Source organism: Dreissena polymorpha, chromosome 4 (assembly GCF_020536995.1).
Source record: "Dreissena polymorpha isolate Duluth1 chromosome 4, UMN_Dpol_1.0, whole genome shotgun sequence".
Lineage (NCBI taxonomy): Eukaryota > Metazoa > Mollusca > Bivalvia > Myida > Dreissenidae > Dreissena > Dreissena polymorpha.
This window is the reverse complement of record NC_068358.1, coordinates 49,692,045-49,718,696: the sequence shown is the minus strand read 5'-3', so window position 1 is coordinate 49,718,696 and position 26,652 is coordinate 49,692,045. Positions and strand designations below refer to the sequence as shown.

The 26,652-nt window shown below is 34.7% G+C and overlaps 1 protein-coding gene and 1 long non-coding RNA gene across 5 annotated transcripts in view; one reads left to right on the top strand and one right to left on the bottom strand.

Moving 5' to 3' along the window:
- The window catches only part of LOC127877683 (transducin-like enhancer protein 1), a 77,851-nt gene that overhangs the window by 28,839 nt on the left and 22,360 nt on the right, over positions 1–26,652 (bottom strand). For 2 of the 4 annotated variants that reach the window (XM_052423795.1, XM_052423798.1), the window contains exons 5-9: positions 15,938–16,000; positions 15,078–15,152; positions 12,878–13,052; positions 10,167–10,215; positions 7,946–7,961 (exon numbers count right to left, since the gene is read on the bottom strand). In XM_052423795.1, the coding sequence (XP_052279755.1) occupies positions 7,946–7,961; positions 10,167–10,215; positions 12,878–13,052; positions 15,078–15,152; positions 15,938–16,000 (378 nt within the window). The remainder of the gene's footprint in view (positions 1–7,945; positions 7,962–10,166; positions 10,216–12,877; positions 13,053–15,077; positions 15,153–15,937; positions 16,001–26,652) is intronic. The other 2 variants (XM_052423797.1, XM_052423799.1) reach the window with 2 other exon arrangements.
- LOC127877692 (uncharacterized) lies at positions 13,634–14,357 on the top strand. The gene is made up of 4 exons (XR_008048529.1): positions 13,634–13,751; positions 13,832–13,911; positions 13,952–14,031; positions 14,272–14,357. It is a non-coding gene; the product is annotated as an uncharacterized LOC127877692 (long non-coding RNA).

Genomic DNA, 26,652 nt, shown 5'->3' with positions numbered 1-26,652 from the left:
TGAACAATTCAGTTATTTTATGTACACAGGCCAAGGCAGAGGTCCCCATTCCTTGATCGTTCGATTAATTAAACTTTGAGCAGATTTTGTGTAGCCAAAAAAACGATGACAAGGAACTGATCCTACAATTATAATTTCCTTATCCATTTCCAATATCACCAACTTCCTCATGCAGCTTTAACACAACTTTTCCGAGGCAATGACACACTCAGCAAGAGCTTCAAGTCAAACATTGGTTTTTACTGAAGATCAGTATCATTTTTTTTGCAAGAATTGCTAACATTCAAGGATTGGCCTTACCTTTATTAACAGCATAATTAGGTCTGAAGGTTTTCATTTTTAAAGCACTTTGTATATCTGGTGTTGTATTCCGAACTCACCTCAATAAATGATGTGTGATAATACAAACTGTTGACCTAGTATCATCAAGATTTGATGAAACATGTGGTATTTAGAGTGTGAACAAGCTGAAAGTTGACAAGTACGACAAACATTTTGCCTCAAAGATGTGAGCTAAAAATGATTATTGACATATTTTTTCAACTAAAAGAGTTGTATTGCCTATTTATCTCAAAACTTCCGTAGGTTACATTTTTCTGTTTATAGGATCGCGGTTAATGAAAGCTGGAGTCCTAAAAGCTCAGTTTGTCTGCCAGACCATAAACAGTAATGTAGATGGAAATATTTGCTTGGAAAATTTCCAAAGCGAGTGTTTCAAAAGGAAAACAGAGAAAGCCAGAAAAGGAATCTGCTTATATCCTTGTTTTACATAATTTTTATTTGTCAAAATATTGCCAGTATCCATGTGAAGCTGTGCCTTTTTTTCAAATAAGAGTAATTAACAATGCCATAATCATTTTGGAACAATACAGATTAAGCATCTTTACCTTACATGCCTCTGAACTATCACCACCATATACTAAGAAATACATGTATATGATTAAATGTGTGCATGATATTAGAACATAACAATAAACCAAACGACAACTCAGTAAGCACATGTACAGCCTTTCATTCTGAATGAAGTAATTGAATCAATTTTTGAGAAAACTGGGCATAATGCATGTGCGTAAAGTGGCCTCACAGATTAGCCTGTGCAGTCCACACAGGCTATTCAGGGACGACACTTTCCGCCTAAACAAGATTTTCGGTAAGAAGGGACTTTCTATAAACGAAAAATACAATAGAAGCGGGAAGTGTCGTCCCTGATTAGCCTGTGCAGACTGCACATGCATTAATCCCAATTTTCTCAGAACACGACTCAATTTTTATTCTGCCTTCTGAGCAAATACCAATGCCCATGGTCAACAACACTTAACACAAAGCCATACAGATATTTCTGTGAAAAGTAATCAACTGGCAAACGCTAATGGCAGCCAACTTCAATGCAATGAAATATAGGCAGAATGTAATCTTTCATGAGTTTGCCAAGGGCAAACACAGACTAATGTCAAGTTTACCAAGTATTATTTACACTTGTCTTATTCAAACAAACACTGTTTATTCTACTCATAACAGCTATTGCATATTGTATTTCCTCTCCCAATTTATTCCGAATATCTCAGCTATTCTCCTAAAAGTTCTTAGCAATTCCAATACAAGTTCTTAGCTTTTCTCATTTTAACCTGTTCAGCGCTGGAACCGAATTTTAAAGGCCTTTGCAAACAGTTTGGATCCAGATGAGACGCCACAGAACGTGGCGTCTGATAAGGATCCAAACTGTTTGCTTTTCTGATACAATTCTTTGAAAAAAAATTGAAGAAAATGCTTATTTTAGAAATTCAGCAGACGACATTTTAGCAGCAGACAAATTTCCCAGCATGCAAAGGGTTAAAGACCATTATTCAGCATCATTCTCATTTGAAGATGCACCATGAAAAATAATCAAGTGCATATTTATGTATAAAGCAGATATATACAACCCCAGCAGGAAGGGTTTATTAGTATTTGTTTACTTTCAATGATAATTTCAGCTTTGACATATTGTGTTTTTGGTTGCAGTGTGCAATTGTTCTATCACAGATGACACAGTTTGAAAATTAAATTAAAGTCTAAATTTTAAAGGAAAAAGTTCTTTGATAGCCGTTTTTATAGCAAGCCAACAAACAACTAATAGTTAATTATTATTCCTTGTAAAATGCATCACTAAATACTATACAACACTGAAAACTTAACCAGAAATTCATAAAACCAAAGCAGTAAAGCTACAAATAATGAAAGTCATCAATATTTTCGCTAATTTCTTCACTTAAGACTATGCTAGGTAATATCTCTGAATGCAATTATGGGCGCTAATTTCCTGACAAGAACTAGCCCTTTTGTGACACTGTAATGGGTAATTGAAGAATTCAGCCTAACATTTTACCTAAATAACCTAAAATCTGAACACCCTAATTGTAAAACCGAATCAGGATCTCTAAAACAATTTGGCAACCTGGATCTTTGGATATGCCAATAGCAGCAAACAAGTAATTGATCAGTTATTGGTTGAAATCATGATCAGCTATTTTATATTTAGAATTTATCTTTATTCTAAAAAGTAGCTATACATAACTATCTGTTTTCAAATTCATTACTTTTTGTGGCAAAATACATTAAGGAAAAAACATCTCTCCTCTAACTGATAATAAACAATATTTTTTGTGAAGTGCAGAGGGGAAGACTATCCATTCTGTTCAAGGTTGCCGGCAGCCATGTCATGGCTTTCAACTCAGTAGGATAGCTGTCCTTAGATGGGAATGTCACTGTGTAAACTCGGCTTGGTCAATATTGACACAAGGGTCTGATTAATTACTTTGATACTCATTATCAACAACTCAAACCTGGTGTATTTACATTTCACACCATGTATGCAGGCAATTAGCAGAACTGGGACATCTAGTGTTTTCTTTGTTTAAACTAGGGTTACCACAAAATTCAGACTTTAAACAGATTTTACTTTGATGCTTTGAAAATCAAGAAAACAATTACCATAACCTGTCATTTATAGCACAAATTCTTTGCCTCAAAATTTCAAATTAAAAAGTTTGTGTGCGTTATACATTGATAAAACGCTACTCTGGCTGCTAAATTGCGAAAAAAATCATTTTGAAATCGTAAATATTCATAATAGCGGCCTTTTTTTCATTCCAGAAAACAACACCCTAAAATCTTACAGACTGAAGTTGTTGAAACACCAAAGACTGTTACAGCAGGAGTAGCAACATTTTTGTAAAAAAAATTAAAATGTTTTTAAAAAATATGCGAACATTTCTTTGTCTTTGTTTGTGTCTGTGCACTTCTACGTTGGCAGTTATACGTTGGGCTGGTAAAGGTACATGTAGGTGTCAATTAGGTCTATTTCGCAGGCAATGGTAGGAGTGAACAGGGACTTCTTAGAGTTTTCCAGTTTCGTCCAGGTTTTTGGCGACTTCATTGTACATCACATTCACTCCTGTGTAGTGCGACAAACAATGACCCCACATGTCCAACATAATAGAAGAAAAGATTTATGTCAATACTGACATATCTCAACAACTGTAGCCCTGTCTCTCATGCGCTAAGAAATTTTTAATCAGCATTCAAATTTAAATAAAAGCCCACGCTTTCCTCATGGAAAAATGATGTACATGAATTCATATTTTCGCATGATTTACACGAAATGCATGTGGAATGTTAATCTGTTACAAGAAAATTACAAAATTGTCAGAAAAATCTAGTGCTACGCATCCCATGCTCCTCTGACATCATAATGATGCCTACTGTTTTGAATGCAAAATTAAGCTTTCCAATGACCCAGATTAAAATTTGATTGTGCAATAGTAAAATGGCGGCCATTTTCGGTCTGATCAGCTAGTTTATTTTTTCTTTTGTTCATTTTGGAATTTTAAAAAAAGGGTGCGCGTAATACATGGGGACGCTTAAATCGCGAAAAGTTACAGTATAAAACATCTTAGTTACTATAAAATTAAGATGCTTCTTCAAACCTTTTATCAATATTAGTGTTTCTATTTTTTTTCGAAGAGTTTTTCGCTCAGGCTTACAGGTTGAAGTTTGGGCAGGTCAATTTCAGAAGTTGGTACTCAAGCTGGATAAATAACTTTTTTAAGGCTGGAAACAATTTCACACGATTTATCATATACTACTCAAAATTTGCTAAGGATCACTTTTTATAGTATGTGTAATTTGAAGTTAACCCCTAGCTAGATTCAGCTAGCGTCATGCATCAATGATAAATCAATACATAAAAATAAAATCAAAAACACAAATTCTAATATCAAAACCTGCAAAATAACAATTTTAAATTAAATTAATTTGAAGATAATATGAAAATAAAAAGTGATCCTTAGCAAATTTTGAGTAGTATTATCTCTCTGTTGAAAATTAGCTTAAGCATAAACAATAAATAATCAAAGATTTAGGTCAATTATAACAAGTATTTTATGTCCATGACATTAACCAATGAGCTCTTAGGTCCTGGCATTGCAACAAACCAGAGCCCAACTGTTCGAAGGTTTCCATCACTGCCGTATATAACATGACTGGGACCTTATAATAAATAACAAAACAAACTATCTACATTTAATTAATATATTGACCTGCATCATTCACTAAAATAACTTCATCATATAAAATTAACCATTAACAGAGTAACTGTCATAAGCCAAAAAACGGTAAATTTATCAGACAAGTTCGCTTCACTCAATATCACCTTCCATGGATGATGCTGCCCTCACTTTATGGCATTTCTTTTGCACAAAAAACACACATCCCATTCATTATCCTGGCTCTCTCTTTCAGAGCAGGAGAATTGATTGCTTGAAATCAAGAGCAAACACTGGCGAATAGCTAGCATAGCTTTTATCCATGAACATGATCGCCTGTTAATGTTTAAAACATCAAGACTGAGGGGAAAGCACCTGGCACAAATTCACACATTCAAAACCCAGTCGAGTGTAAACAGACTTTAGCCCGATGTCTAAACATGTCATTCAATCGGTTTACTTTGCTTCACTTCTAATCGATTGTCACAGCGAGACGAGTATTTCTGTACAGCCTCTGAAGGGGCGACACTAAAGCCTCTTTATGACAATGATTTACATTATTAGCAAGAAAAAACTAGAGCCATCAGAAGAGCTTCATTTGCATTACAATTGGTCGGGTTATAGCTCATTCAATGGATACCTTAAACAGAAATGGAGTTGCTCAGCCGCCAATCCATTATTAATTGCAAATGCATAAAATGTTATCTCCCTTTTAGTGGTTTTTTTTTAAATAAAAGTTATCATTCTGTGCAATGAAATCATCTTTGTAAAAAAATTCAAGTCATTCAAATGACCTAGATGAAAACTTAAAGAAATGCTGGGGTCTTTGTTGTTTTGCTAATTAAATGGATTGAAGGCATGCAAATCAATACCAAGATGTCAGAATGTAAAAACAATACATATGTACTGCAATTTTATTATCTCTATTTCATTTTTTTCCAGCCTTCAAACAGTACTATGTAGCAGACAGAGTAAAATAATCAGTGTTTTTATCACATATAATTGTTTAATCCCTTATTATGAAGTGCAACTAGCCTCTTCAAAGGTAAAACCATTTCTTAAATCTTATTTCTCCAGTTCAAGCACTATAACAGATAAAATACGAACAACAAAGGCAGGGATCAATTCCCTACAGCGGGGATTAATTCATGGAGATATAAAGTGCTTAATTCACGACCATGTCTCGCATTCGATAATCACTTGTTTTCAGTATTAAAAATAAGCGGCTTTCAGTAATACAATAAATATTGGTATGGGTATTTATAAGAAATTAATAGGTATTAGTAAGTTGACCGTGACCAATCCAATAGGTCTGGAATGCTATGAACACTTAAACAAACTGTTAACGGGTAATATAATGGAAAAAGGTCAATGGCTCTCAGGACACAAACCAAAAATCTCTACCTTCTCAAAAAGAAAATAGTTAAACTAAGTCACTGCTCCCTTATTCCCATTCCATGTGCTATTTAAACAAGATATTGAGTATGCTACTTCAAAAACTATTACCATTTCCGTTCTAGAGCAAAGTCAACAAATTGCCAATCAAAACACTTGAAAACAAACTAACAATTTCAGTCTAACCAATCAAAATCCTCATTACAAAAGAGGGCCATCTGTCTGATAATGTGCCAGTAGCTGGAGGTGTAACATAACAGCAGCAGTGTAACAAAGACCAAATCCTATTAGAACCTGATCCCTTTATCAATTAGCAATTTTATTGATTACTTAGCCCTGTTCAAGAAGATCAAAATAGTGAGACTGATAAAACTGCTACAAAAGGATCATCTTTGACAAGCATGAACATCACATCTATTGCATTTCAGAGGAAACATTTTTCAGACTGAATTCATTAGAGAAATGACTACTGTGTGCATGATTGCCAACATGATCACATAGTCTGGCTAATAATTTATTCACGAGACTGGACAGCATACTTGAGGCATTTTATGTTTTCTTGTCCTTAACTGAATCATTTATTTGAAACAAAAAAATGAATTACAGTCCTTTAAGAGACACACTATAAATGGATTTTTCTTGACAATATGCATTGGAACAACATAAACCCAAAGAAACACATCAAATCGAATTTAAATGGTCTACAGCCAAAATTTACAAAGGCTGGGTAAAATGTATACGTGCTAAATAGTCTATTTACATATAAGTACAAATATCGAAAACTATGAAAAAAGCACTTTCCATGGATTATTCCCAACAGCCAAGGATGAAATTTGCAATAGCCAATATGTAAAGGTTTGAGACATAGGTTTTAGTTCTGATGCAACAACCAACAGACATGACAGTGACAGTAAATAGAGAGAGAACTGTGAAACTGCTGTACCTGCATCAAGTTTAAATATGAGATGCAAGTGTTTCACATTCAACACAAGATTTCTGAATGACTTGAGAAAACAAAACTTTAATCATGTGCGTTAAGTGTTGTCATAGAATAGCCTGCATAAACTGCACAGGCTAATCAGGCACAACACTTTCTCCAAAGCTGGAATATCGGTAAGAAGAAACTTACTTAACCCTTTGCATGCTGGGAAATTTGTCGTCTGCTAAAATGTTGTCTGCTGAATTTGTAAAATAAGCATTTTCTTTCATTTTTTTTCAAAGAATACTATCAGAATAGCAAACAGTTTGGATCCTGAGTTTGTAACTGTTTGCAAAGGCCTTCAAAATTCGGTTCCAGCACTAAAGGGTTAAAACCAAAAATACAACAAAAGTGGAAAGTGATGTCCTTGATGAACCTGTACAGACTGCACAGGCTAATAATAGGATCAAAGCAAATGCATTAAGTCCCGTTTTCAAAGAGCGTGTCTGACTTGAATTTGAATTTCCAAAGACAATATCCCAGCAGATGAAGTCCTTCACTGATTTGCAAATAATCTTTCAATTAAACCTCTGTCCATGTATATGCTATGGACTCGATATCACTTATGCAACAAATTTACCTGTATACATTTAAAGTCTGTTGGAGACACAGTGCATAGAAGTTAAGAATTAATTATTAGTTTATTAGTTACCATGCTTTTTGTGAATTACTGTTAAATCTGAGATCAAAATACACACTGACATCACCCCGTCAGTTTCTGAACACTAAGGAGCAATTATGTGTTCTTTAACCATGTTAAAAAACATGTTTTAACAAAATGAATCAATTCTGCCTTTCGTCTTTAATCCACAAACTTTATAGGAAAACCTCTGCATATGAAATAATTCATGTAACGGTATTTCTCCTAGCAAAAATTATGGATGTCTTAAATTGTTACAATCATTTAACAGCAACCACTTGAATTGGATGGGACAAGTTCTGTTTCTATGCTAAGTTTAGCTGTAGGGTCACACAACAGGCAACTCACCTCTCTGGAAAATTTATGTCATGACATGTTCGGAAAAATCCAAGATACTGCTGTACTTACATGTTTATCATCACCTGCAAAGATAAAAAGAATTTCAAATTGAATCAATTAAGAACATACATAACTAGGGGTGCAGCATTTCAAATTGAATCAATTAAGAACATACATAACTAGGGGTGCAGCATTACTATCATACAATTTAAAATGACAACCAAATATTAAATATAATTGTATGGCTTTCCTTGTGGTATTATAGGTTACATAGAGAGAATATGAGTCGTGTTCTGAGACAACTGGGCATAATGCATGTGCGTAAAGTGTTGTCCCAGATTAGCCTGTGCAGTCCGAACAAGCTAATCAGGGACAACACTTTCTGCTTTTATGACATTTTTCGTTTAAATGAAGTCTCTTCTTAGAAAAAATCAAATTAAGGCGGAAAGTGTCATCCCTGATTAGCCTGTGCGAAATGCACAGGCTAATCTGGGACGACACTTTACACACATGCATTATGCCCAGTATCTCAGAACACAACTCATATAATGTGTTTGACAGAGAAGAACACTAATTATTATATCCAGACAGGGAACCAATGAGCCTTGCTCTGGGAAAACAGGGTTTAAATCATGTGCGTAGTGTTGTCCAAGATCAGCCTGTGAGGTGTGCACAGGCTCATTCAGGATGTGCTATCTGTTTTAATTGTATTTTTGGTTTAAAGGAAATTCCAGTTAAGGCAAAAAGTGTTATCACTGATATGCCTGTGCAGACTTCACAGGCTAATCTGGAATGACACTTTAACGCACATTCATTAGCCAAGTTTTACACAAGAGCGCAGTTAAAACAGACATGCAATATATGAGAAACACACAGCAAGCAAGCTATTACCAAGCAACAAAATAGCATAACAATGTTAGTACTTAATCTTGGATGTTTCAAAATAAATTGTGCAACTTTGAATTATACTAGGTTGTTTTATTTCTCCAACTTTATTATTATAAAAATATTATTATTAAAGAGTCCATGGGGATGCATTATAAGAAATTTATAATTACATATTTATATTTTATTCATTGCCTAAAACAAAACAATCAAATTTTATAATGTTCTTGGTCAGTCGTTAATCTTTCTATTTAAGCACAACTGTGAAATAATTTATAACTACAAAACTCGTACATTTTCCAATTTGAAATGCATCTTGTCACACTATATTGGAACACAATCTTGCCACTAAAAAGTCATAAAGCTTGCCTTCGGGCAACAAAATCAATGCAATCAGAACATCGCCAGGCTACAAAATAATAGATTGTTTTTCACATGTAGTGCCGTATTATAATTAAAGATGGATGTTACTGATAGAGAGGAAACAATAAACATCAACAATAAAAAGCAAAAAACAACTGAGATAATTTTATTAATGAGAAAGAGGGTGTACTGACAGTCAGTCAGCACCTTGAGTTAGACAGCACTGGTAAGTTACTAGGTTATCAAGCAAGCAATAATGGGCTACATTCTGTCTGGTAGCAAGCTGATGGAGGCAGCATGTGTGTAAGTAGATTAATCAACAAGTAGGTTCAGTTAGATTCCTCTTTGATGTGCTGCAGGAAAAGTATAGGAACTTTCACCAAAAGTAAGGTTGCTAATCAGGAGGTAGGAAGATAATAGAGATGGTGGCAGTGGTGATGATGATGATGATGATGATGAGGAGGAGGAGGAGGATGATGATGATGATGATGATGATGATGATGATGATGATGATGATGATGATGATGATGATGATGATGATGATGATGATGATGATGATGATGATGATGATGATGATGATGATGATGATGATGCTGATGATGATGATGATGATGATGATGATGTGATAATGTTGGTTGTGTTGCCTGATAAGATGGAAACAATAATTACTTTGGTGGTTGTGTTGGTGATGATGACATGATGTTAACAGTCTAGAATATCCCTATGATAACAAAGATAATGAAGATAACAATTGTTACAAAGATAATGATGGAAATAAATAATGATGAAAATTATTATGGGAAATTATTTCAGTTCAATATGTTAATGTGCATGTGAAATGAATTTGGATTTCTGTGTTACGTATGCAGGGGTAATGGCGGATCTTTCTGAAAATAAAATGAATTTCATATCATCTAATTCACCAGAAAGCCCAGCACCAGAGTTAAGGTTAGACCGATACAGTTAACATTAGATGGGGTAACACAAATCTTGAAAAAGAGATGTTAGCTAGCCCAACCAAGACGGCAGTGAATACTTAACTTCAGGCCAAGGGTACATGGGCCGTCTGAGACTGGAACTGGTAGGGGAACCTAAAGGAACACAGGAAATATATGAGAATGTTATCCTGCATCCAGTCGTATAATGAGTGTTAATTAAAGGCTCCCTTGGCTCAATATTTTTTTTAAGTCAGATACACTTTGCATACATCATCGTTGCTTATTGGGTTATGTTTGAGTAAGCCCCGTAATAAAAGATTCAACAAACATAAAATGTTCAGCCTTTCTTTTTGGCCTAGGTCGTTTGTACGAGGATTTCAAGACGATTGAAATATTAATTATGCAACCATGTGCTATTATTTACATTTCAAATGCATGGTAACTGAAACTCTAGCATGTGCAGTATATAGTTAAGAAAAATTGTTAAAGCATTATGTTTCTGATTTTAATTTCATTTATATCACTTATGTGTTAACCTTGATAATCTTTGTGTTTGCTCTGATTGTGTGTTCACATATAAACAAAAATAAAACTTCTTTATTGGTATGTATTCAATCCCTGTAAAGCTTTTTATAACACCCAAAAGACAGATTGATTAAAAAAGCATGACTTGCTTTCGTTTCAACAACAATTTGTTTAAGCAACCAACAATAGTTTTTGTTCAATATTCATTATTAATGAAAGAATTGTACAGCTCACAAATGCATGGATCAATTCCAAGTCTTGCCTAGTAATGTCCTACTAGAAAGGGCGATCATGCATCAGTCTATGTTTTGGTTAATAAATCTCCTATAACAGGCCATAAATCTGATAGACAAGAATAGCCATAACATGGTCTATCAATCATCTATGCAATTAAATCTAAGAGAAATAAAATATTAACAATCTGAGGTGCAAGAAGTACAATACTGTACGCGATTACAACATCAATTTGTAGACAGCACACCATTTCAATTCTTTAGTCCCTGTCACTGTTTCTTCTCATTCAATATCAAGTCAGTGTCAAGACCTTCTAACATATAACTTCTTACATGATCAAACTCATAAATTTATATCATAAGATACTTCTCATTTTCATCACAATAACTCTTAAGTAACCAAAAATATTGAATACATTAACAGGACAAACCACATAAGTAATTGTTGGTGAACACTTAACAGTTCAATCAGACTATTATTGTTGTCCATAACTTCAGAATGATTGTGTTCTTCCCACACATGCCACTTTGCAGCTTAGTGTATACACCAAAGAAATACTTGTGGTTAACAGTACTGGTCACAACCATACAGCAGGGCTAAGTGGCTGTGACATGATCACACACCCATCAATGGCTGCTGAACATGCACTGTGAACACCACATGTAAACCACAGTGAAACCACAGCCACCACTGATGGATATAGGAAGTCTCTTCCACCTTTCAAATAAACCCTTCTCATTGGTTCCATATGAACACCCAAGTGTAATTCTATCATTTCCAAAGATCTCACATAGAATTGCTTTTTACCTGTGGTATAAAAATGTCAATCTGTGAGGATCCCATCATTAACTATCTTGAAATTTGAAAGCTGATTGGTTTGTTTGGTTTATAAAAAAAAATCATTTATTACATTAAATCGTTGACAACAATATCCACTGATCAAGCCTATTAATAGATACCCTCGATAATCAGCTAGAATTTTACACAGTTGAAAACATGCTTCATAATTAGAGAACATGCCTCATGTAATGAAGATTGCAAACAATCAGATATGGGCAACATACTGTTTTTTCTTCATTACTTCATGGCCAGGATGTTCTTTATCATCAACAACAATAAAACACGACTATGATGAAAAGGTGTGCTGTTAACTTATGACAATAGCCAATGAACATGCCCTGGTAATTATTCAAAAGAAACTATATAATTGGCAATTAGTTACTTAAATTATTTTTTTTAATCACACTAGTCTATATGACAGTTAATTTAAATGTTAGAAAAGGATCATTTTAGAATTATTTAAAGGTGTTTTTCGACAAGCTTACATCACTTGAAGGCACATTATTTTGTTTTATACTTGTAAACGAATACTTAATGATGGTTGGATTAACAGTTGTAGAATTCATAATTAAAGAAAAGTGTTTGTCAAAACAACTTTGTGACAATAAACAGCATAACCTAGTTAATGAAGTTTACCTTCTAAAACTCAGTAATTAAGACATGAACAATGCAAAACTAAATGTGGTCAATATTTTTTTCCTGCTCAGCTTAAAAGTAAGTAAAGCACCACAACAAGGCACAATCTTAAGTCCTTGAATTATAACCATATTTAATTAATTATTAACCAATGTGAAGAATGCTTGCTTCATTGGAGCATTCATAATCATTGGTTGGATGAACTATTAATATAAAGACTTATGATTGCACTAAAAGGTTTCCATAGTGATGGGGCCAAAACAAAACAGATTCCGTAAAAAGAATATAGACAGCATTCTGGGAAAAATGGGCTTACTCCATGGGGGTAGAGTGTTATCCCAGATTAGCCTGTGCAGTCTTCACAGGCTAATCAGGGTCAACTCTTTCTGCCTAAACTGGATTTTGGGTTAGAAGAGGCAGTATTTACAACTAAAAATTCCATAAAATCGCAAAGTGTCATTCCTTTTTAGCCTGTGATGACTGCACAGGCTAATCTGGGAGACACTTGAACACATGAATCAAGCCCAATGTTCATAGAAACAGACTTGTGTTAACCGCAATATCTATATTATCCACCTACCTTTGTCATCCTTCAGAGAGCCAACATGCTGCTGGGCGTAGCCGGGTCCTAGAGCAAGCAACCCCATGCCGGCACTGGATACAGGCAGGCCCGGGGGCTGAAGTCCTGCAGGGTGGGGACCCATGGGTATGGGAGGGGCATGGGCGTGGGGCAGGTGCTGGGCTTGCATCTGTTGCTGAAACAGGCAGTGTGTGTAACTATGGAACCCACAAGGCTGTCCAAAGACAAGCTTAGTATGTCAACACATCTGTGACGCTGATTGAGATGAGTATCCCTCCAAGACAAAATCAAGTTTCTGCAGGGGCCATTTAATAATGGCAATGTGTCAACACACATGGGTCAACCTTTCATGAGTCAACTGAGATTTTTTGTAAGAACAAAAGAGTGACTTCCTTTAAAATGTTACGGTTTATCTTAGAATACATAAACATCATTCCATAAGTTATCATAACATTTCTATCAATCCCATCAACCATAGTTTTCCACATATGGAACCTGGCAGGATACAGCTTACAAAATTCTCTGGTGTGAAATGAGCCTTAGTGCATTTCAAGAACTTTCTAGTAACCTCCTCCCCAAATTGTTGTTTAAGATCTTATTAGAGCCTTGCTCTGGGATACCCGACTTAATGCAGGTGGGTTAAGTATCGACCAATATTAGCCTGTGCAGTATAGGTGGGTTAAGTATTGGCCAATATTAGCCTGTGCAGTATAGGTGGGTTAAGTATTGGCCAATATTAGCCTGTGCAGTATAAGTGGGTTAAGTATCGACCAATATTAGCCTGTGCAGTATAGGTGGGTTAAGTATCGACCAATATTAGCCTGTGCAGTGTAGGTGGGTTAAGTATCGGCCAATATTAGCCTGTGCAGTATAGGTGGGTTAAGTATCAGCCAATATTAGCCTGTGCAGTATAGGTGGGTTAAGTATCGGCCAATATTAGCCTGTGCAGTATAGGTGGGTTAAGTATCGGCCAATATTAGCCTGTGCAGTATAGGTGGGTTAAGTATCGGCCAATATTAGCCTGTGCAGTATAGGTGGGTTAAGTATCAGCCAATATTAGCCTGTGCAGTATAGGTGGGTTAAGTATCGGCCAATATTAGCCTGTGCAGTATAGGTGGGTTAAGTATCGGCCAATATTAGCCTGTGCAGTATAGGTGGGTTAAGTATCAGCCAATATTAGCCTGTGCAGTATAGGTGGGTTAAGTATCGGCCAATATTATACTGTGCAGTATAGGTGGGTTAAGTATCGGCCAATATTATACTGTGCAGTATAGGTGGGTTAAGTATCGGCCAATATTAGCCTGTGCAGTATAGGTGGGTTAAGTATTGGCCAATATTAGCCTGTGCAGTATAGGTGGGTTAAGTATCGGCCAATATTATACTGTGCAGTATAGGTGGGTTAAGTATCGGCCAATATTAGCCTGTGCAGTATAGGTGGGTTAAGTATCGGCCAATATTAGCCTGTGCAGTATAGGTGGGTTAAGTATCGGCCAATATTATACTGTGCAGTATAGGTGGGTTAAGTATCGGCCAATATTAGCCTGTGCAGTATAGGTGGGTTAAGTATCGGCCAATATTATACTGTGCAGTATAGGTGGGTTAAGTATCGGCCAATATTATACTGTGCAGTATGTGCAGTCTTATTTGTTTAAAGAAAGTATTTTCTTAACCAATATCCAGTCTAGGCAACACGTGTCGTCCCTGATTAGCTTGTTTCTAACTGCTCAGGCAAATCTGGTATGACACTTTATGCGCATGCATTCAGCCTGGTTTTCACAGAGGGATACTTATTTTGATTTTAATTTAAACCACAAAAGAGCTGAACTCTTGTTGTTTTTTTTTATGTTTCAAAGTAAACATTGATTAAACATGATGCATCCCAGTAAAAAGATAAAGTACACTTTCACATTACTTTGCATATCAATGACATTTGTCGAAAATGGGGATAATTTTATCATGAAGGTTGAGTACACAAGTTTAAAGATACATTGAGGATAAAAAACACCAAAAGCAGTTATAAAGGGAATTAGGTGATGTGACCATTTAAATGTCCAAACAGTACCGTACTTCAGTTTCAGTATTGATGTGTTCACCAATTAACTATCCAAGCACAGATAATTAACAACAATGATAGCCGACAAGAGGGGTACTGCCTGGTATTACAAGTTAGTTTCATATGAGAGAATGAAGAATTCTTTACCCCTATTATGGCGTTGAGTTCGGTCATAGTTACTTGTTTGGCTCTTTCCACAGCAGCCGCTACCTGCTGCTGATGCTGAAATAAACGACAACCGCCATCAGCAAAATACTTAATTTAATTGACATTCTAGTTTTGTTAAATACTTAATTGTTTTGCTTGTAGCAACCACCATCTACATATCCAGTAAACAGTAATACTGTGTTAAGCACATAGACAAAATAATACAAGTGCTCAACCTCCGACTGAATCTTGCATTATTTTTTTGTTGACCAGCCTGCATGCTTGTAACATTTTGATCTTTGATTATTTTATATTAAGACTATTATTCAGATTTAATGTTTGCAATAAATTTGTGGGACAGTCTTGTTATAAAAGAGTCCGGATAGGTAGTACATGTAACAACTGGTTTTATAATTAAATACACATGAGCCACCTTTAAATGTAAACCTATTTATATCTGAAAACAAGCTATGGCCATGTTCTGCACAATACACCTAGATGTTGCTTTTGTTTACAAAAGCTTTTTAAGTAAACAACTACTGCACTGTGGCTGAGATAGACTCCACAAAGCTCCTATGTCAGACAAAGCTCAGACAAATGTAAATTGTCTGAGAGACATTAGGACACTGTCAGACATAATGGCTGACAAAAAATGTGAGAAGTTTGCATGTAACAAGTTTATGGGTCTGACATTTTTTACCTCATATATCTGACACGCTTCCAATCTAATCGGACAATGTGTCTGACATGTCCTCCTGAGGTTTCATGTACAATATTGCTGTAGAACCATTGGTATTGAGTCAGATTAAACACATTTGTACTAAAAAGTCCTTCCATAATATCTTGCTTCAAAAACTTACTTCTGCAGATAGAAATGGAATCACTTGAGCACATATTGCATTTAGTCGCTTCGCAATCTCAGTCTGAAAATAGAAAATGGATCACAATTACACACTTAGCAACAATAGAAATAAACAAAAAATGTGTATATTCAACCATTATCGCTTTAGTGTATCATACATATTTGATATTTGTTATCAAAGCGCTAACTGCCCCTTTGTTCCAGATGAGACTAATATCCTATGAAAGATTATCTTTAAGGTAACAGCATCTGTGTTACGCTTGGCTGGACACAAACTCATCGAAACAAAAAATCAGCATTATTTAATTTTAATCTTTTGAATATTTTGTGAATGAATTTGTTGCAATAGTGATTTGTAATATAAAGTAACTATAACATATAAAATTAAAGTATATTTTTGAATGCAGAATTGCAGCTTCATTCCATTTTAAAACGAGGTTAATCAACAGCATGGAAAAACAAAATATTTTTAGGATTTGATTTCTGAACTTTTAAACTCTGCCTGTCCTCAATCATGATGAAATTCCACGTGAATGAGTGCAGACAGATGTTATTTCACCCAATACATTCTTGTTCAGAAGGAGGATTTAGCTCTCTGCAAGTAAAGTGTTTGTTTCATATTGTCATATATTTGTGCGACCCAATGAAACTGTCAATAATGCTGACATGGGTTTATGATTTGAAATAAAGTGTTTGAACCCTTTACCACTCAGAAGCAAAGTAAAAATGGCTATGTGCAAACAGCAAAAAAACAGAACAGCCTGCAAGTAACTAGCAGTCTGTTCAGGTTTTAAGCTGTTTGCTGCTCATCAGTATCTAAGGGTTAGAAATGAAACCTTTAAAACTTGAATTTAGTTAGAAAGGTCTTAAATTTAATGTAACTTTCTAAGCGACAACAAATGCTTAAAAATATGCATCTGAATGGTAAAGGGATAACATAGATCTCTCCTATTATGAACAGGGATAACATAGATCTCTCCTATTATGAACAATGGTAAAAGGATAACATAGATCTCTCCTATTATGAACAGGGATAACATAGATCCCTCCTATTATGAACAATGGTAAAGGGATAACATAGATCTCTCCTATTATGAACAATAGTAAAGGGATAACATAGATCTCTCCTATTATGAACAGGGATAACATAGATCTCTCCTATTATGAACAATGGTAAAGGGATAACATAGATCTCTCCTATTATGAACAATGGTAAAGGGATAACATAGATCTCTCCTATTATGAACAGGGATAACATAGATCTCTCCTATTATGAACAATGGTAAAGGGATAACATAGATCTCTCCTATTATGAACAATGGTAAAGGGATAACATAGATCTCTCCTATTATGAACAATGGTAAAGGGATAACATAGATCTCTCCTATTATGAACAATGGTAAAGGGATTACATAGATCTCTCCTATTATGAACAATCATAGTAAAGGGATAACATAGATCTCTCCTATTATGAACAATCATAGTAAAGGGATAACATAGATCTCTCCTATTATGAACAATCATAGTAAAGGGATAACATAGATCTCTCCTATTATGAACAATCATAGTAAAGGGATAACATAGATCTCTCCTATTATGAACAATGGTAAAGGGATAACATAGATCTCTCCTATTATGAACAATCAAAATGTAACATTTTAATCACAATCAATGAAGTTTATGCTACTTCATGGTGACAATGAAGTTTATTTTAGAGCTTGAATCAAATGAAAACAGTTATTGTACTTTTCTTTGGTTCTGTGGTTTCATGTTTGAATAAATAAATCTGAAATATTTTATATTTATATAGCGTACTGTTACAGTAATGTAAACATTATTTGCTTATTTTGGTCACCTGTGTTGTTTATTATATGGAAAAAATGTTATTCACATAAAAATAAAGGGTATTAAGACTTAAGAAGTAAATTCTTGTAGCTTGTGTAATTATAGGAAACATAGTAATAAAAGTAATAATATAGTCAATTACATTAATTTAGTTAAAAAGGTTTCTAAACCCTTTACCACTTAGATACCCATTTTGACACATTTGTAGTCCCTTAGAAAATCAAATTTAATTGAAGACCTTTCTTACTTGATTCAAGTTTTAAAGGCTTCATTTCCAACACTAAATAACTGATGAGCAGCAAACAGCATAAAACCTGAACAGACTGTGAGTACAGTACTGTTAGCACAAAGTCATTTTCACTTTGCTTTTGAGTGGGAAATGGTTAAATGATTGTCATTGATAATAACGTCAATTAACCAAATGATTTTACTTTGCGAAAAAAGTGACAACAACTTTTTGGGGGGCCAGTGAAACCTCTGTTCATGCTATGATAACACAATCATACACCATGGTGGATTCATACTGTACATTAAATATTCTATCCAGGAAATGCTCTGTGTTAACCTCTGCGCCTGACTGACAAACATCCATCTAACCAGAGGCTCCGGGCTTGCCAATCAATGTTTTCATTTGACCACAATTAGTATTCCTATTTCCTCATGTTTCCTTAGAAGGTAAAATCCAATAAAGTGCTGATTGTTTTGCTACAAAAAAAATAAGTTTACAACTGTTCGAGATTACAAAACTTGTGAAACAATCTTTTTGCAGTTGCTAAGCACTTCTTCAGAGTCATGTTACATAAATGTCTTGTACTGAAAAAATAAACATTGATTTTAAGCTTTAACTTGAAGCCAACTGAGAGTGGAAACAATTGGGTGATATTTATGTCATGAAATCATTTTTACATTATTTGTACGAATATAACTTTTGCATAAAAGAACACCCAGCATGAACCACTGACACATGTTTGCGGTGTCATGCTAAAATGGGTCTTATGCCATATGTGGCAGGCTAGCTCCAGACAAGAGTATGAAGGAGCTTTGCTGTCCACTGTAAAACAAGGCCATGTTATGTGGTCTAATTAGTAGACAGGGTAGCTCCAAATAAAACTGCATGGATGCCCTGCAAACAGTTAAGACCTATTATTGCATGTTGTTGCACATATTGTATCAAGGATACTAATGCACGTGAACACAATTTATGATCATCTATCTTTATGTAAAAAACATAGTTATACATGTATACAAAATTAAAAAACACAAGTTTACGAATAAAATGTTCAAGAACAATGAGACAATATCCTATACAAAATGGACCTTACTTTACTCAAACCAAGATCCTCTCATAAAACAGTCCAGCTAGTTATGAGCACAACTAAATTTACTGCTTTTGACAGTAAAACCATTTATTAAACTGTTTTTTAAATACAAAATGGCACAACTGTAGGAATCTATGCACAGACAATATTTTAATTACTGTCAATCTATCAGGTCCATGCCAAAGAAAGGATACTCCTAACTCTTTGATGGGCATTCAACTGTAAGTGGAGACTAACAAAGAACAATACCCGCAGTGTTTATGGTAAAGCAAGAAAATCCAAATGTTCCACTGCAGGAAACCATTTCTAGGAAATAAAGAGGCTATAATCCTTCTCTGAATCCAGCTGGGACCCGCTCAGGCAATGAATGAGAATGTCAATAGGACGTGGGGGAAATCACCAAACATGTTCACAGCAGAATGAATATTAATGAGGTTTGTGACAGGTCAGAGGTTGGGAAATACTGAACACTGATTGGTTGAAAATGTTTAGAGGAATAAAGTAGAAGTGTAGGTTAAACACTTGCAGTAAATTCTCATTCAAGTCCAAAACTTCCTTAGTGTTTAAATTCGACTACAAAAATTAATTAATGCACATTCCTTTTCACTTACACATTTATTTATAAGCATTTAACAGACAATCCATCAATAAATGTCCTTTTGTGTCATTTGTATAGCAGAAACCTGTCTAGCATTTTTCTATTCATAGGATTTGGTCTATTCAAACACAAACTTGAAATTTAATATTTCCAAAAGAATAAAATTTCTAAAATAATCTGTGGCTGACCCTATTTTGCGCTATGTTGATTAAACACTTTGTTCAAACAAACTTCGTATTCTTATTCCTGAGTAAATATTTACTGAACAAACAAAGATCAAATTGTTTTTCATTTGCCTGCTTCTAGGAGGCAATATTTTCTTTCGCCAATTGATCCTAAAATCTCCCATTGTGTTTGAAAGTTTATTTGAATAAGACTTCATACAGCACAAGGCTAAAACATTCTAGAAAGTATTTATCACCAAAACATGTGACCAGAATCATAAAATGTCTTAAGGCTTTGTCAAGATCATTGACTGGACATGTGGTCACAAATATATACAAATCTATACTTCAGGGGCCACATTGTGCGAAAATGTGTCTTATGCCATATGTGGCAAGCATAGCTCCAGACCAGCCTGCGCATTCACAAAGTCTGGACACAAGCAAGCTTTGTTCATCTCATTTTGTGGTTTGCCAATGCACAGACTTGTCTGAATGTATATGGCAGAAGACCCATTTTCAGGAAAGTGTGAGCCACTATTTTAACCAGGGTAAAATTAAAGGGGCCCTCTTGCAATTCTTCTTTAGCTTAATTCCTGATTAGATGTCTCTTTATACCTAAATGTATAAATGTTCTATATGTCCCAAACCTAAATAAAACCTGTTCATTTCGCTGTACCAATTGTTCATTTCGCTGTACCAATTGTTTGATACAGTGGAAACTGAAACATTGTCATCTATGTTATTGTTAGATGAATCATTAAACTTACAAGTTTATAATTGCATTTTGCACAATGATAACAGCCAATTTTTGAAATAGTTTACATGAATGCTTATTTTAGTCTCCAAGGAGAATGTGTGCCTTTAGCATAAATGAACCTGAATGACCTGAGCTGTGAATGCCTAGACAGTTTGCTGAACATTAATTTCCTATGTTTAATAAATAATCATAATCAACAATATAAATGATCAACATGACATGACTGTTCAAACTACATTGTTTATTTTGTCATTTAATGTTTCCACAATTTGTATTCCATATTTAATGTAACAGCCAATGCCCTAGACAATTTTTTATCATAGAAACGCAGGAATTCACAGCTGCATTTGTATTATCATTGGCTGGCTATTTGAAAGCCAAACAAAAATGTAGCCGACTGATTCAAAAAGGCCCTATCTGCCCATTATATGTGGAGATTTAATTGAAGAATGATTCCTGAAGCCAATGCAAAGAAAGCCTGAAGGTCTGCACACCCCTGGTAATCTATTCACACATTGAACGCCTGGGTCACTAACAGTTTCTTTTCATTAGGGGAGTACATGCAGCCAGTCTTAACAAGAGTCAAATGGAAAGCCCCTTGTAGGGGCAGACAAGAGAAGTCACTAGGGACCCCCTGTTGGGCCCTACGATGATTGGATTAGCCCGTGATCACATTAAACATGAATTTCCTGTGAGATAGGGTTGGCAGGGGTCTGTCTAACAGACTGGGAAGAATCAATATAATTTCACACTCACTTGACAAGGCTGATTTGAAGTTTTTGGAGGGAAAACCATGGTCAGTAAAATGGCTGGTGTGTGCATAAATTAGACATTGACAAGTAATTGGTCTGCAGATCAGACAGCTTATTGATTTATTGGAACAAGAATTTATCTCTGATGGCTACTGTTTTTAGCACTTTAGGCAGAGGCCATTAACAACTTTCAGCACTATACCTGTTGTTTCTTATTGGCTTTATTTAAGAGTGACCTTGTGTCAATAGTTATGATTGACAACACTATCAGCGTATCACTGTATCTGTATAAACACACAGACAGATAAAATCTTTAACAACTACAAAGCAATTTCTGACACATTTCTTTATAGAATTTATTAATACCAACATGCCTGCTCAACAAGGGAAAATCTGGCATGTGTAAATGACATACTATATACAAACTTTTTGCAGGGAACTTTGTATTCTTATGTTCAGTATTTATATGCATGAAAAATCACACAATTATTGGCAGGGTGATCACAGTCATAACATTTTACATATTAAACTGGCTTTAAAATAACCATAACCAAACAACTAGTTATTCATCCAAAACATACAAAATAACCATCTGACTATTTCAGAAAGAAGGAATAAAGTCTGAGAGTTAAAATAGTACTATCTCTGCCATATAATGACTAAGTGCATGTAGCCTTACATAATGTAAATGAATGCTAAAAATAGAACACTTGAGAAGGAATTGGCTTGCTGTAATTCCACAATTCTTAGAATGATACCATGGAACACAGCATGAGCTCTTACAGCACATGACAATATTGCCAGAGATAATCTTTGAAAAAACATGCTGGAGAAATCCCATTCAATGTCTAAATGATCATGTTACCAGTACATAATCTTGCCAATAAGTTTCACCCTAGTTCTCTTGCCTGCTATTTGATTTCTGATTTCCACTTCAGATAAAAAGCACAGAGCGAAAAAAATGAAGGAATCTTTCTATCTCAACTGCAAAGTAATCAGGAAAACCAAAGGCAAACTGCCTTCTTAATACTGAGAGATAATATTTCTTGTTGTGGATATACAGCAATTAACCCTGTATTGATTGCAACACATTACTTGGAACATGGAAAAATGAATATTGTTTAATACAACCTCTGCTGTCCTAAATAATTTCAGATGATCATCACTGATGTTAAAACAATTCTGGCAAAAAATCACCTCCAGTGTTATATTAGGAAGATATTTATATTTCCTTTTTAAACAATGCAAATATGGCAAAGGCAACAGTTTGTATCAGGAAACTGGTTTTGCAATGATACGATTCATACAACCTCCAATTTTGAACAAGGATATGTCTCATCTAAACTTCTTGAAACATATTCACACACTTGAGACCCACTTGGCTGTTAAGTGCATCTAAATTGTTTCACCACAAGTCTATAAGGGACTTTAGAACTACACTTTTATGCTGCAATAGCTCTCAAAAACGCTCAGAATAAATATTGCATTATCTCGTTATGTAATGTTCTTTCCATATGCAAACAATGAAACATGAAACAAATTTGGTAGACAAATGATTTATCTCTCGATTTCTAAATACACCAATTTGCAGTAATAATATCACCAGAAATTACACAGGTAATTATACCAATTATGGTAAATTTAGAAGTTCACATGTTGCACATATAACATACATGTTTTACTTAATTATACATTATGTAAGATTATAGCAAAATGTTTTAATAGACACAATAATCTCCAATTAGAGTGTGTTGCTTTTCCAAGGCAGTGAACACATTTTACAGTTAACCCTTTGCATGCTGGGAAATTTGTCGTCTGCTAAATTGTCGTCTGCTGAATTTCTAAAATTAGCATTTTCTTTGATTTTTTTCAAAGAATATTATCAGACTGGCAAACAGTTTGGATCCTGATGAGACGCCACGTTCTGTGGCGTCTCATCTGGATCCAAACTGTTTGCAAAGGCCTTCAAAATTCGGTTCCCGCACTGAAAGGGTTAAAACTAAACCATATTGAAATGGTTTCCAGTTATGATTTAAACCAACAATTTTGATTTCAATAACCTAATTCTCTTTAGAAAAATGCTTTGACAAGATTGAAATTTTTTTTGGTCACACTGATAATGCAGTTATCAATTTGGACAGGTCACTCTTTTAGAAAAATTATCAAACAGCAGAACTGAGAGCAATATTTTGTTTCATACTATCCAAAAATTAATAGCATTAGTGATTACATGAACTACAAATTTTAAAGAATGGTCTGCAAATTATTCAAAGATGCTGTGTATTACAACCAATGCATTTTTTTTTATTTTTTTTTTATTCTTACAAAATTAAAATAATTTAATATGGTTAGGAATAATATTAGAAAAACATCCGCTTATTGTGTATGCAGTTAAGTTATAATTGATCTGCAGTATAATCAATCAAAACCACTGATAGCTGCTCCAGAACTATAACAGGTATCAACTTAAGTTTTACAAAAACAAACAACAATTAGAACACCATAAGCAAATAGTATTTGCTGTGATGGATGATTTTTTTCCGAGGCAACACTGCACTTATTTATTATTAGTGGTTACATGAACCACTGTTTGAAAAAGCTCCAGGAAAAGTGGATCTGGAAATATGGCATAAAAAACTAGAGCTTTGTCACAGACGTGACATATTCTCCCACATGCTGCATTGACACAGAATATTTTGCATGCTGTCTTCACAAAACAAGAAGCTAATTTATGGTGATTTTTAAGAATTATTATGCCATTATCATTTATGGCCATTTTGACCTTGAACTCTTGAATTCTTTCCCATGACACGCCATCCAATGACCCAGACAAGCTCATTTATGGCAATTTTTTACTTTTGAACTCCAAGTGTGACCTTGGAGATATTGACGTAATTCTTTCGCATAACACACCGTCCAATGATTGTGAACAAATGTTCCAACTAATTTTAAAATCTCACAATGAGTGACATAGTTATGGCCCGGACAAGTCATTTATGGCCATTTTTTACCTTTGAACTCAAAGTGTGACCTTGACCTTGGAGATATCCAAGTACAAGTACTTATTTTGCATGACACACACCGTCCAATGATTGTGAACAAATGTACTGAGTAATTTTAAATCTCACAATGAATGACATAGTTATGGCCTGGACAAGATAATTTATGGCCATTTTTTACCTTTGAACTCAAAGTGTGACCTTGACGTTGCAGATATCGACAAAATTCTTTCGCATGACACACCATCCAATGACTGCGTACAAATGTGCCAAATGATTTTAAAATCTCACAATGAACGACATAGTTATGGCCCGGACAAGCTCATTTATGGCCATTTTTGACCTTTGAACTCAAAATGTGACCTTGACCTTGGAGATATTGACGTAATTCTTTCGCATGACACACTGTCCAATGATGGTGAAAAAAAACGCGCCAAATGATTTTAAAATCTCACAATGAATGATATAGTTATGGCCGAGACAAGCTAATTTATGGCCATTTTTGACCTTTGCACTCAAAGTGTGACCTTTGATATATCGATGTAATTTTTTTGCATGACACACCATCCAATGTTGGTGAACAAATTTGCCAAATGATTTTAAAGTCTCACAATAAATGACAAAGTTATGGCCCGGACAAGCTCATTTATGGGCAACTCCAAGTGTGACCTTGACCTTGGAGATATCTACGTACTTCTTTCGCATTACACACCGTCCCATGATGGTGAACAAATGAACAAATTCATTTTAAAATCTAACGATAAATGGCATAGTAACGGTCCAGACAAACTTTCGGTTTAAAACGCACTAAGTGACCCCGTGACCTAGTTTTTGATCAGGCATGACCCATATTCAAACTTGACCTAGCCATCATCTAGATACAACTTCTGACAAAGTTTGGTAAAGATCGGATGAAATTTTCGGTACAGACAGACCGACCTACAGACCGTCAAAGTGACTCCTATATAGCCCCCATTACCAATGGTAATGGGGTTATAATAAACAAAGTGACTCCTATATAACCCCCATTACCAATGGTAATGGGGGTATTATAAATATATATATATGTACATGATTATGTATATATAATGCATCAGGTGTACAGCCAATTTGTTAATTATAAAAGCACAAAGAAACAGAATATTTCAGGCCAAACTTTGATAATGGATTATTCTTACTCTGTTACTGAGTTTAAGCCTAAAAACCTCTAGCAGGCAAAATATAATAACTTTTTACCAGACATAACAGTTACATCTCTTACCAAAATGATTACACGATAATATTGTTAAACAGTATTACATTCAACACTCAAAATGTATAAGCCCCCCCCCCCCCAACCATAGCTTGTCATTAGATACTATGAAAGAACAAATAACTTTGATATGTTAATGTATTAAACAAAGGAATTTGGTTAATCGATTTATGCAGCAATGTATTACATCTAATAGTGCATACAATGGTTTCACACAACTTGTTATTCTTAGTAACTTCCAATCCAATCCTTAAATTTCACTTCACATTTCAGTCTGAAGACAATTGAAAGGGTAATTATCAAATTATTCTATCTGAGTATAGGCTGAATATTGTAAGTGGACATCCGCAAAATTCACTTCCCAGAATTGTCCTATTTGTAAGGACCTAAGTCCTGTATTTGTTGTTGAAAATACCGTGTCGAGAGCTTGTGATCATTAAATATCTTTTTACATTTTGAAAAATGTTGAACCTCCATTAGTTGTTTACATCAAAGGTGAATATTGATGGCTAAAATAGTATTATTCTTTCGAATTGAAATATAATTATCTTTTGATTCATTTTATTTCAAATTATTTCATCATACACAGATATAGATTTTATCAAATCTCAGCGAAATATATATTTGTATAAGAAAACAAGAGATGTCACCATAGGATGACATATGCCCCTTATAAACGCTTTGATAGAAGTTATGAGCATTTTTCGAAACCTATACGCAGATTTTGAAACCTAAATGCAGACCCTAAGTTCAAGGTCAAGGTTACAGGTGTCAAAATTTTGGTGCGTATGGAAAGGCCTTGTCCTTATACGCATGCATACCAAATATGAAGGTTATATCTCAAGGGACATAGAAGTTATGAGCATTTCGCAAAACCTAAACACAGATTTTAGAACCTAAACGCGGACCCTAAGTTCTAGGTCAAGGTCACAGGGGTAAAAATTGTGTGTGTATGGAAAGGCCTTGTCCATTTTCACATGCATACCAAATATGAAGGTTATATCTCAGGGGACATGGAAGTTATGAG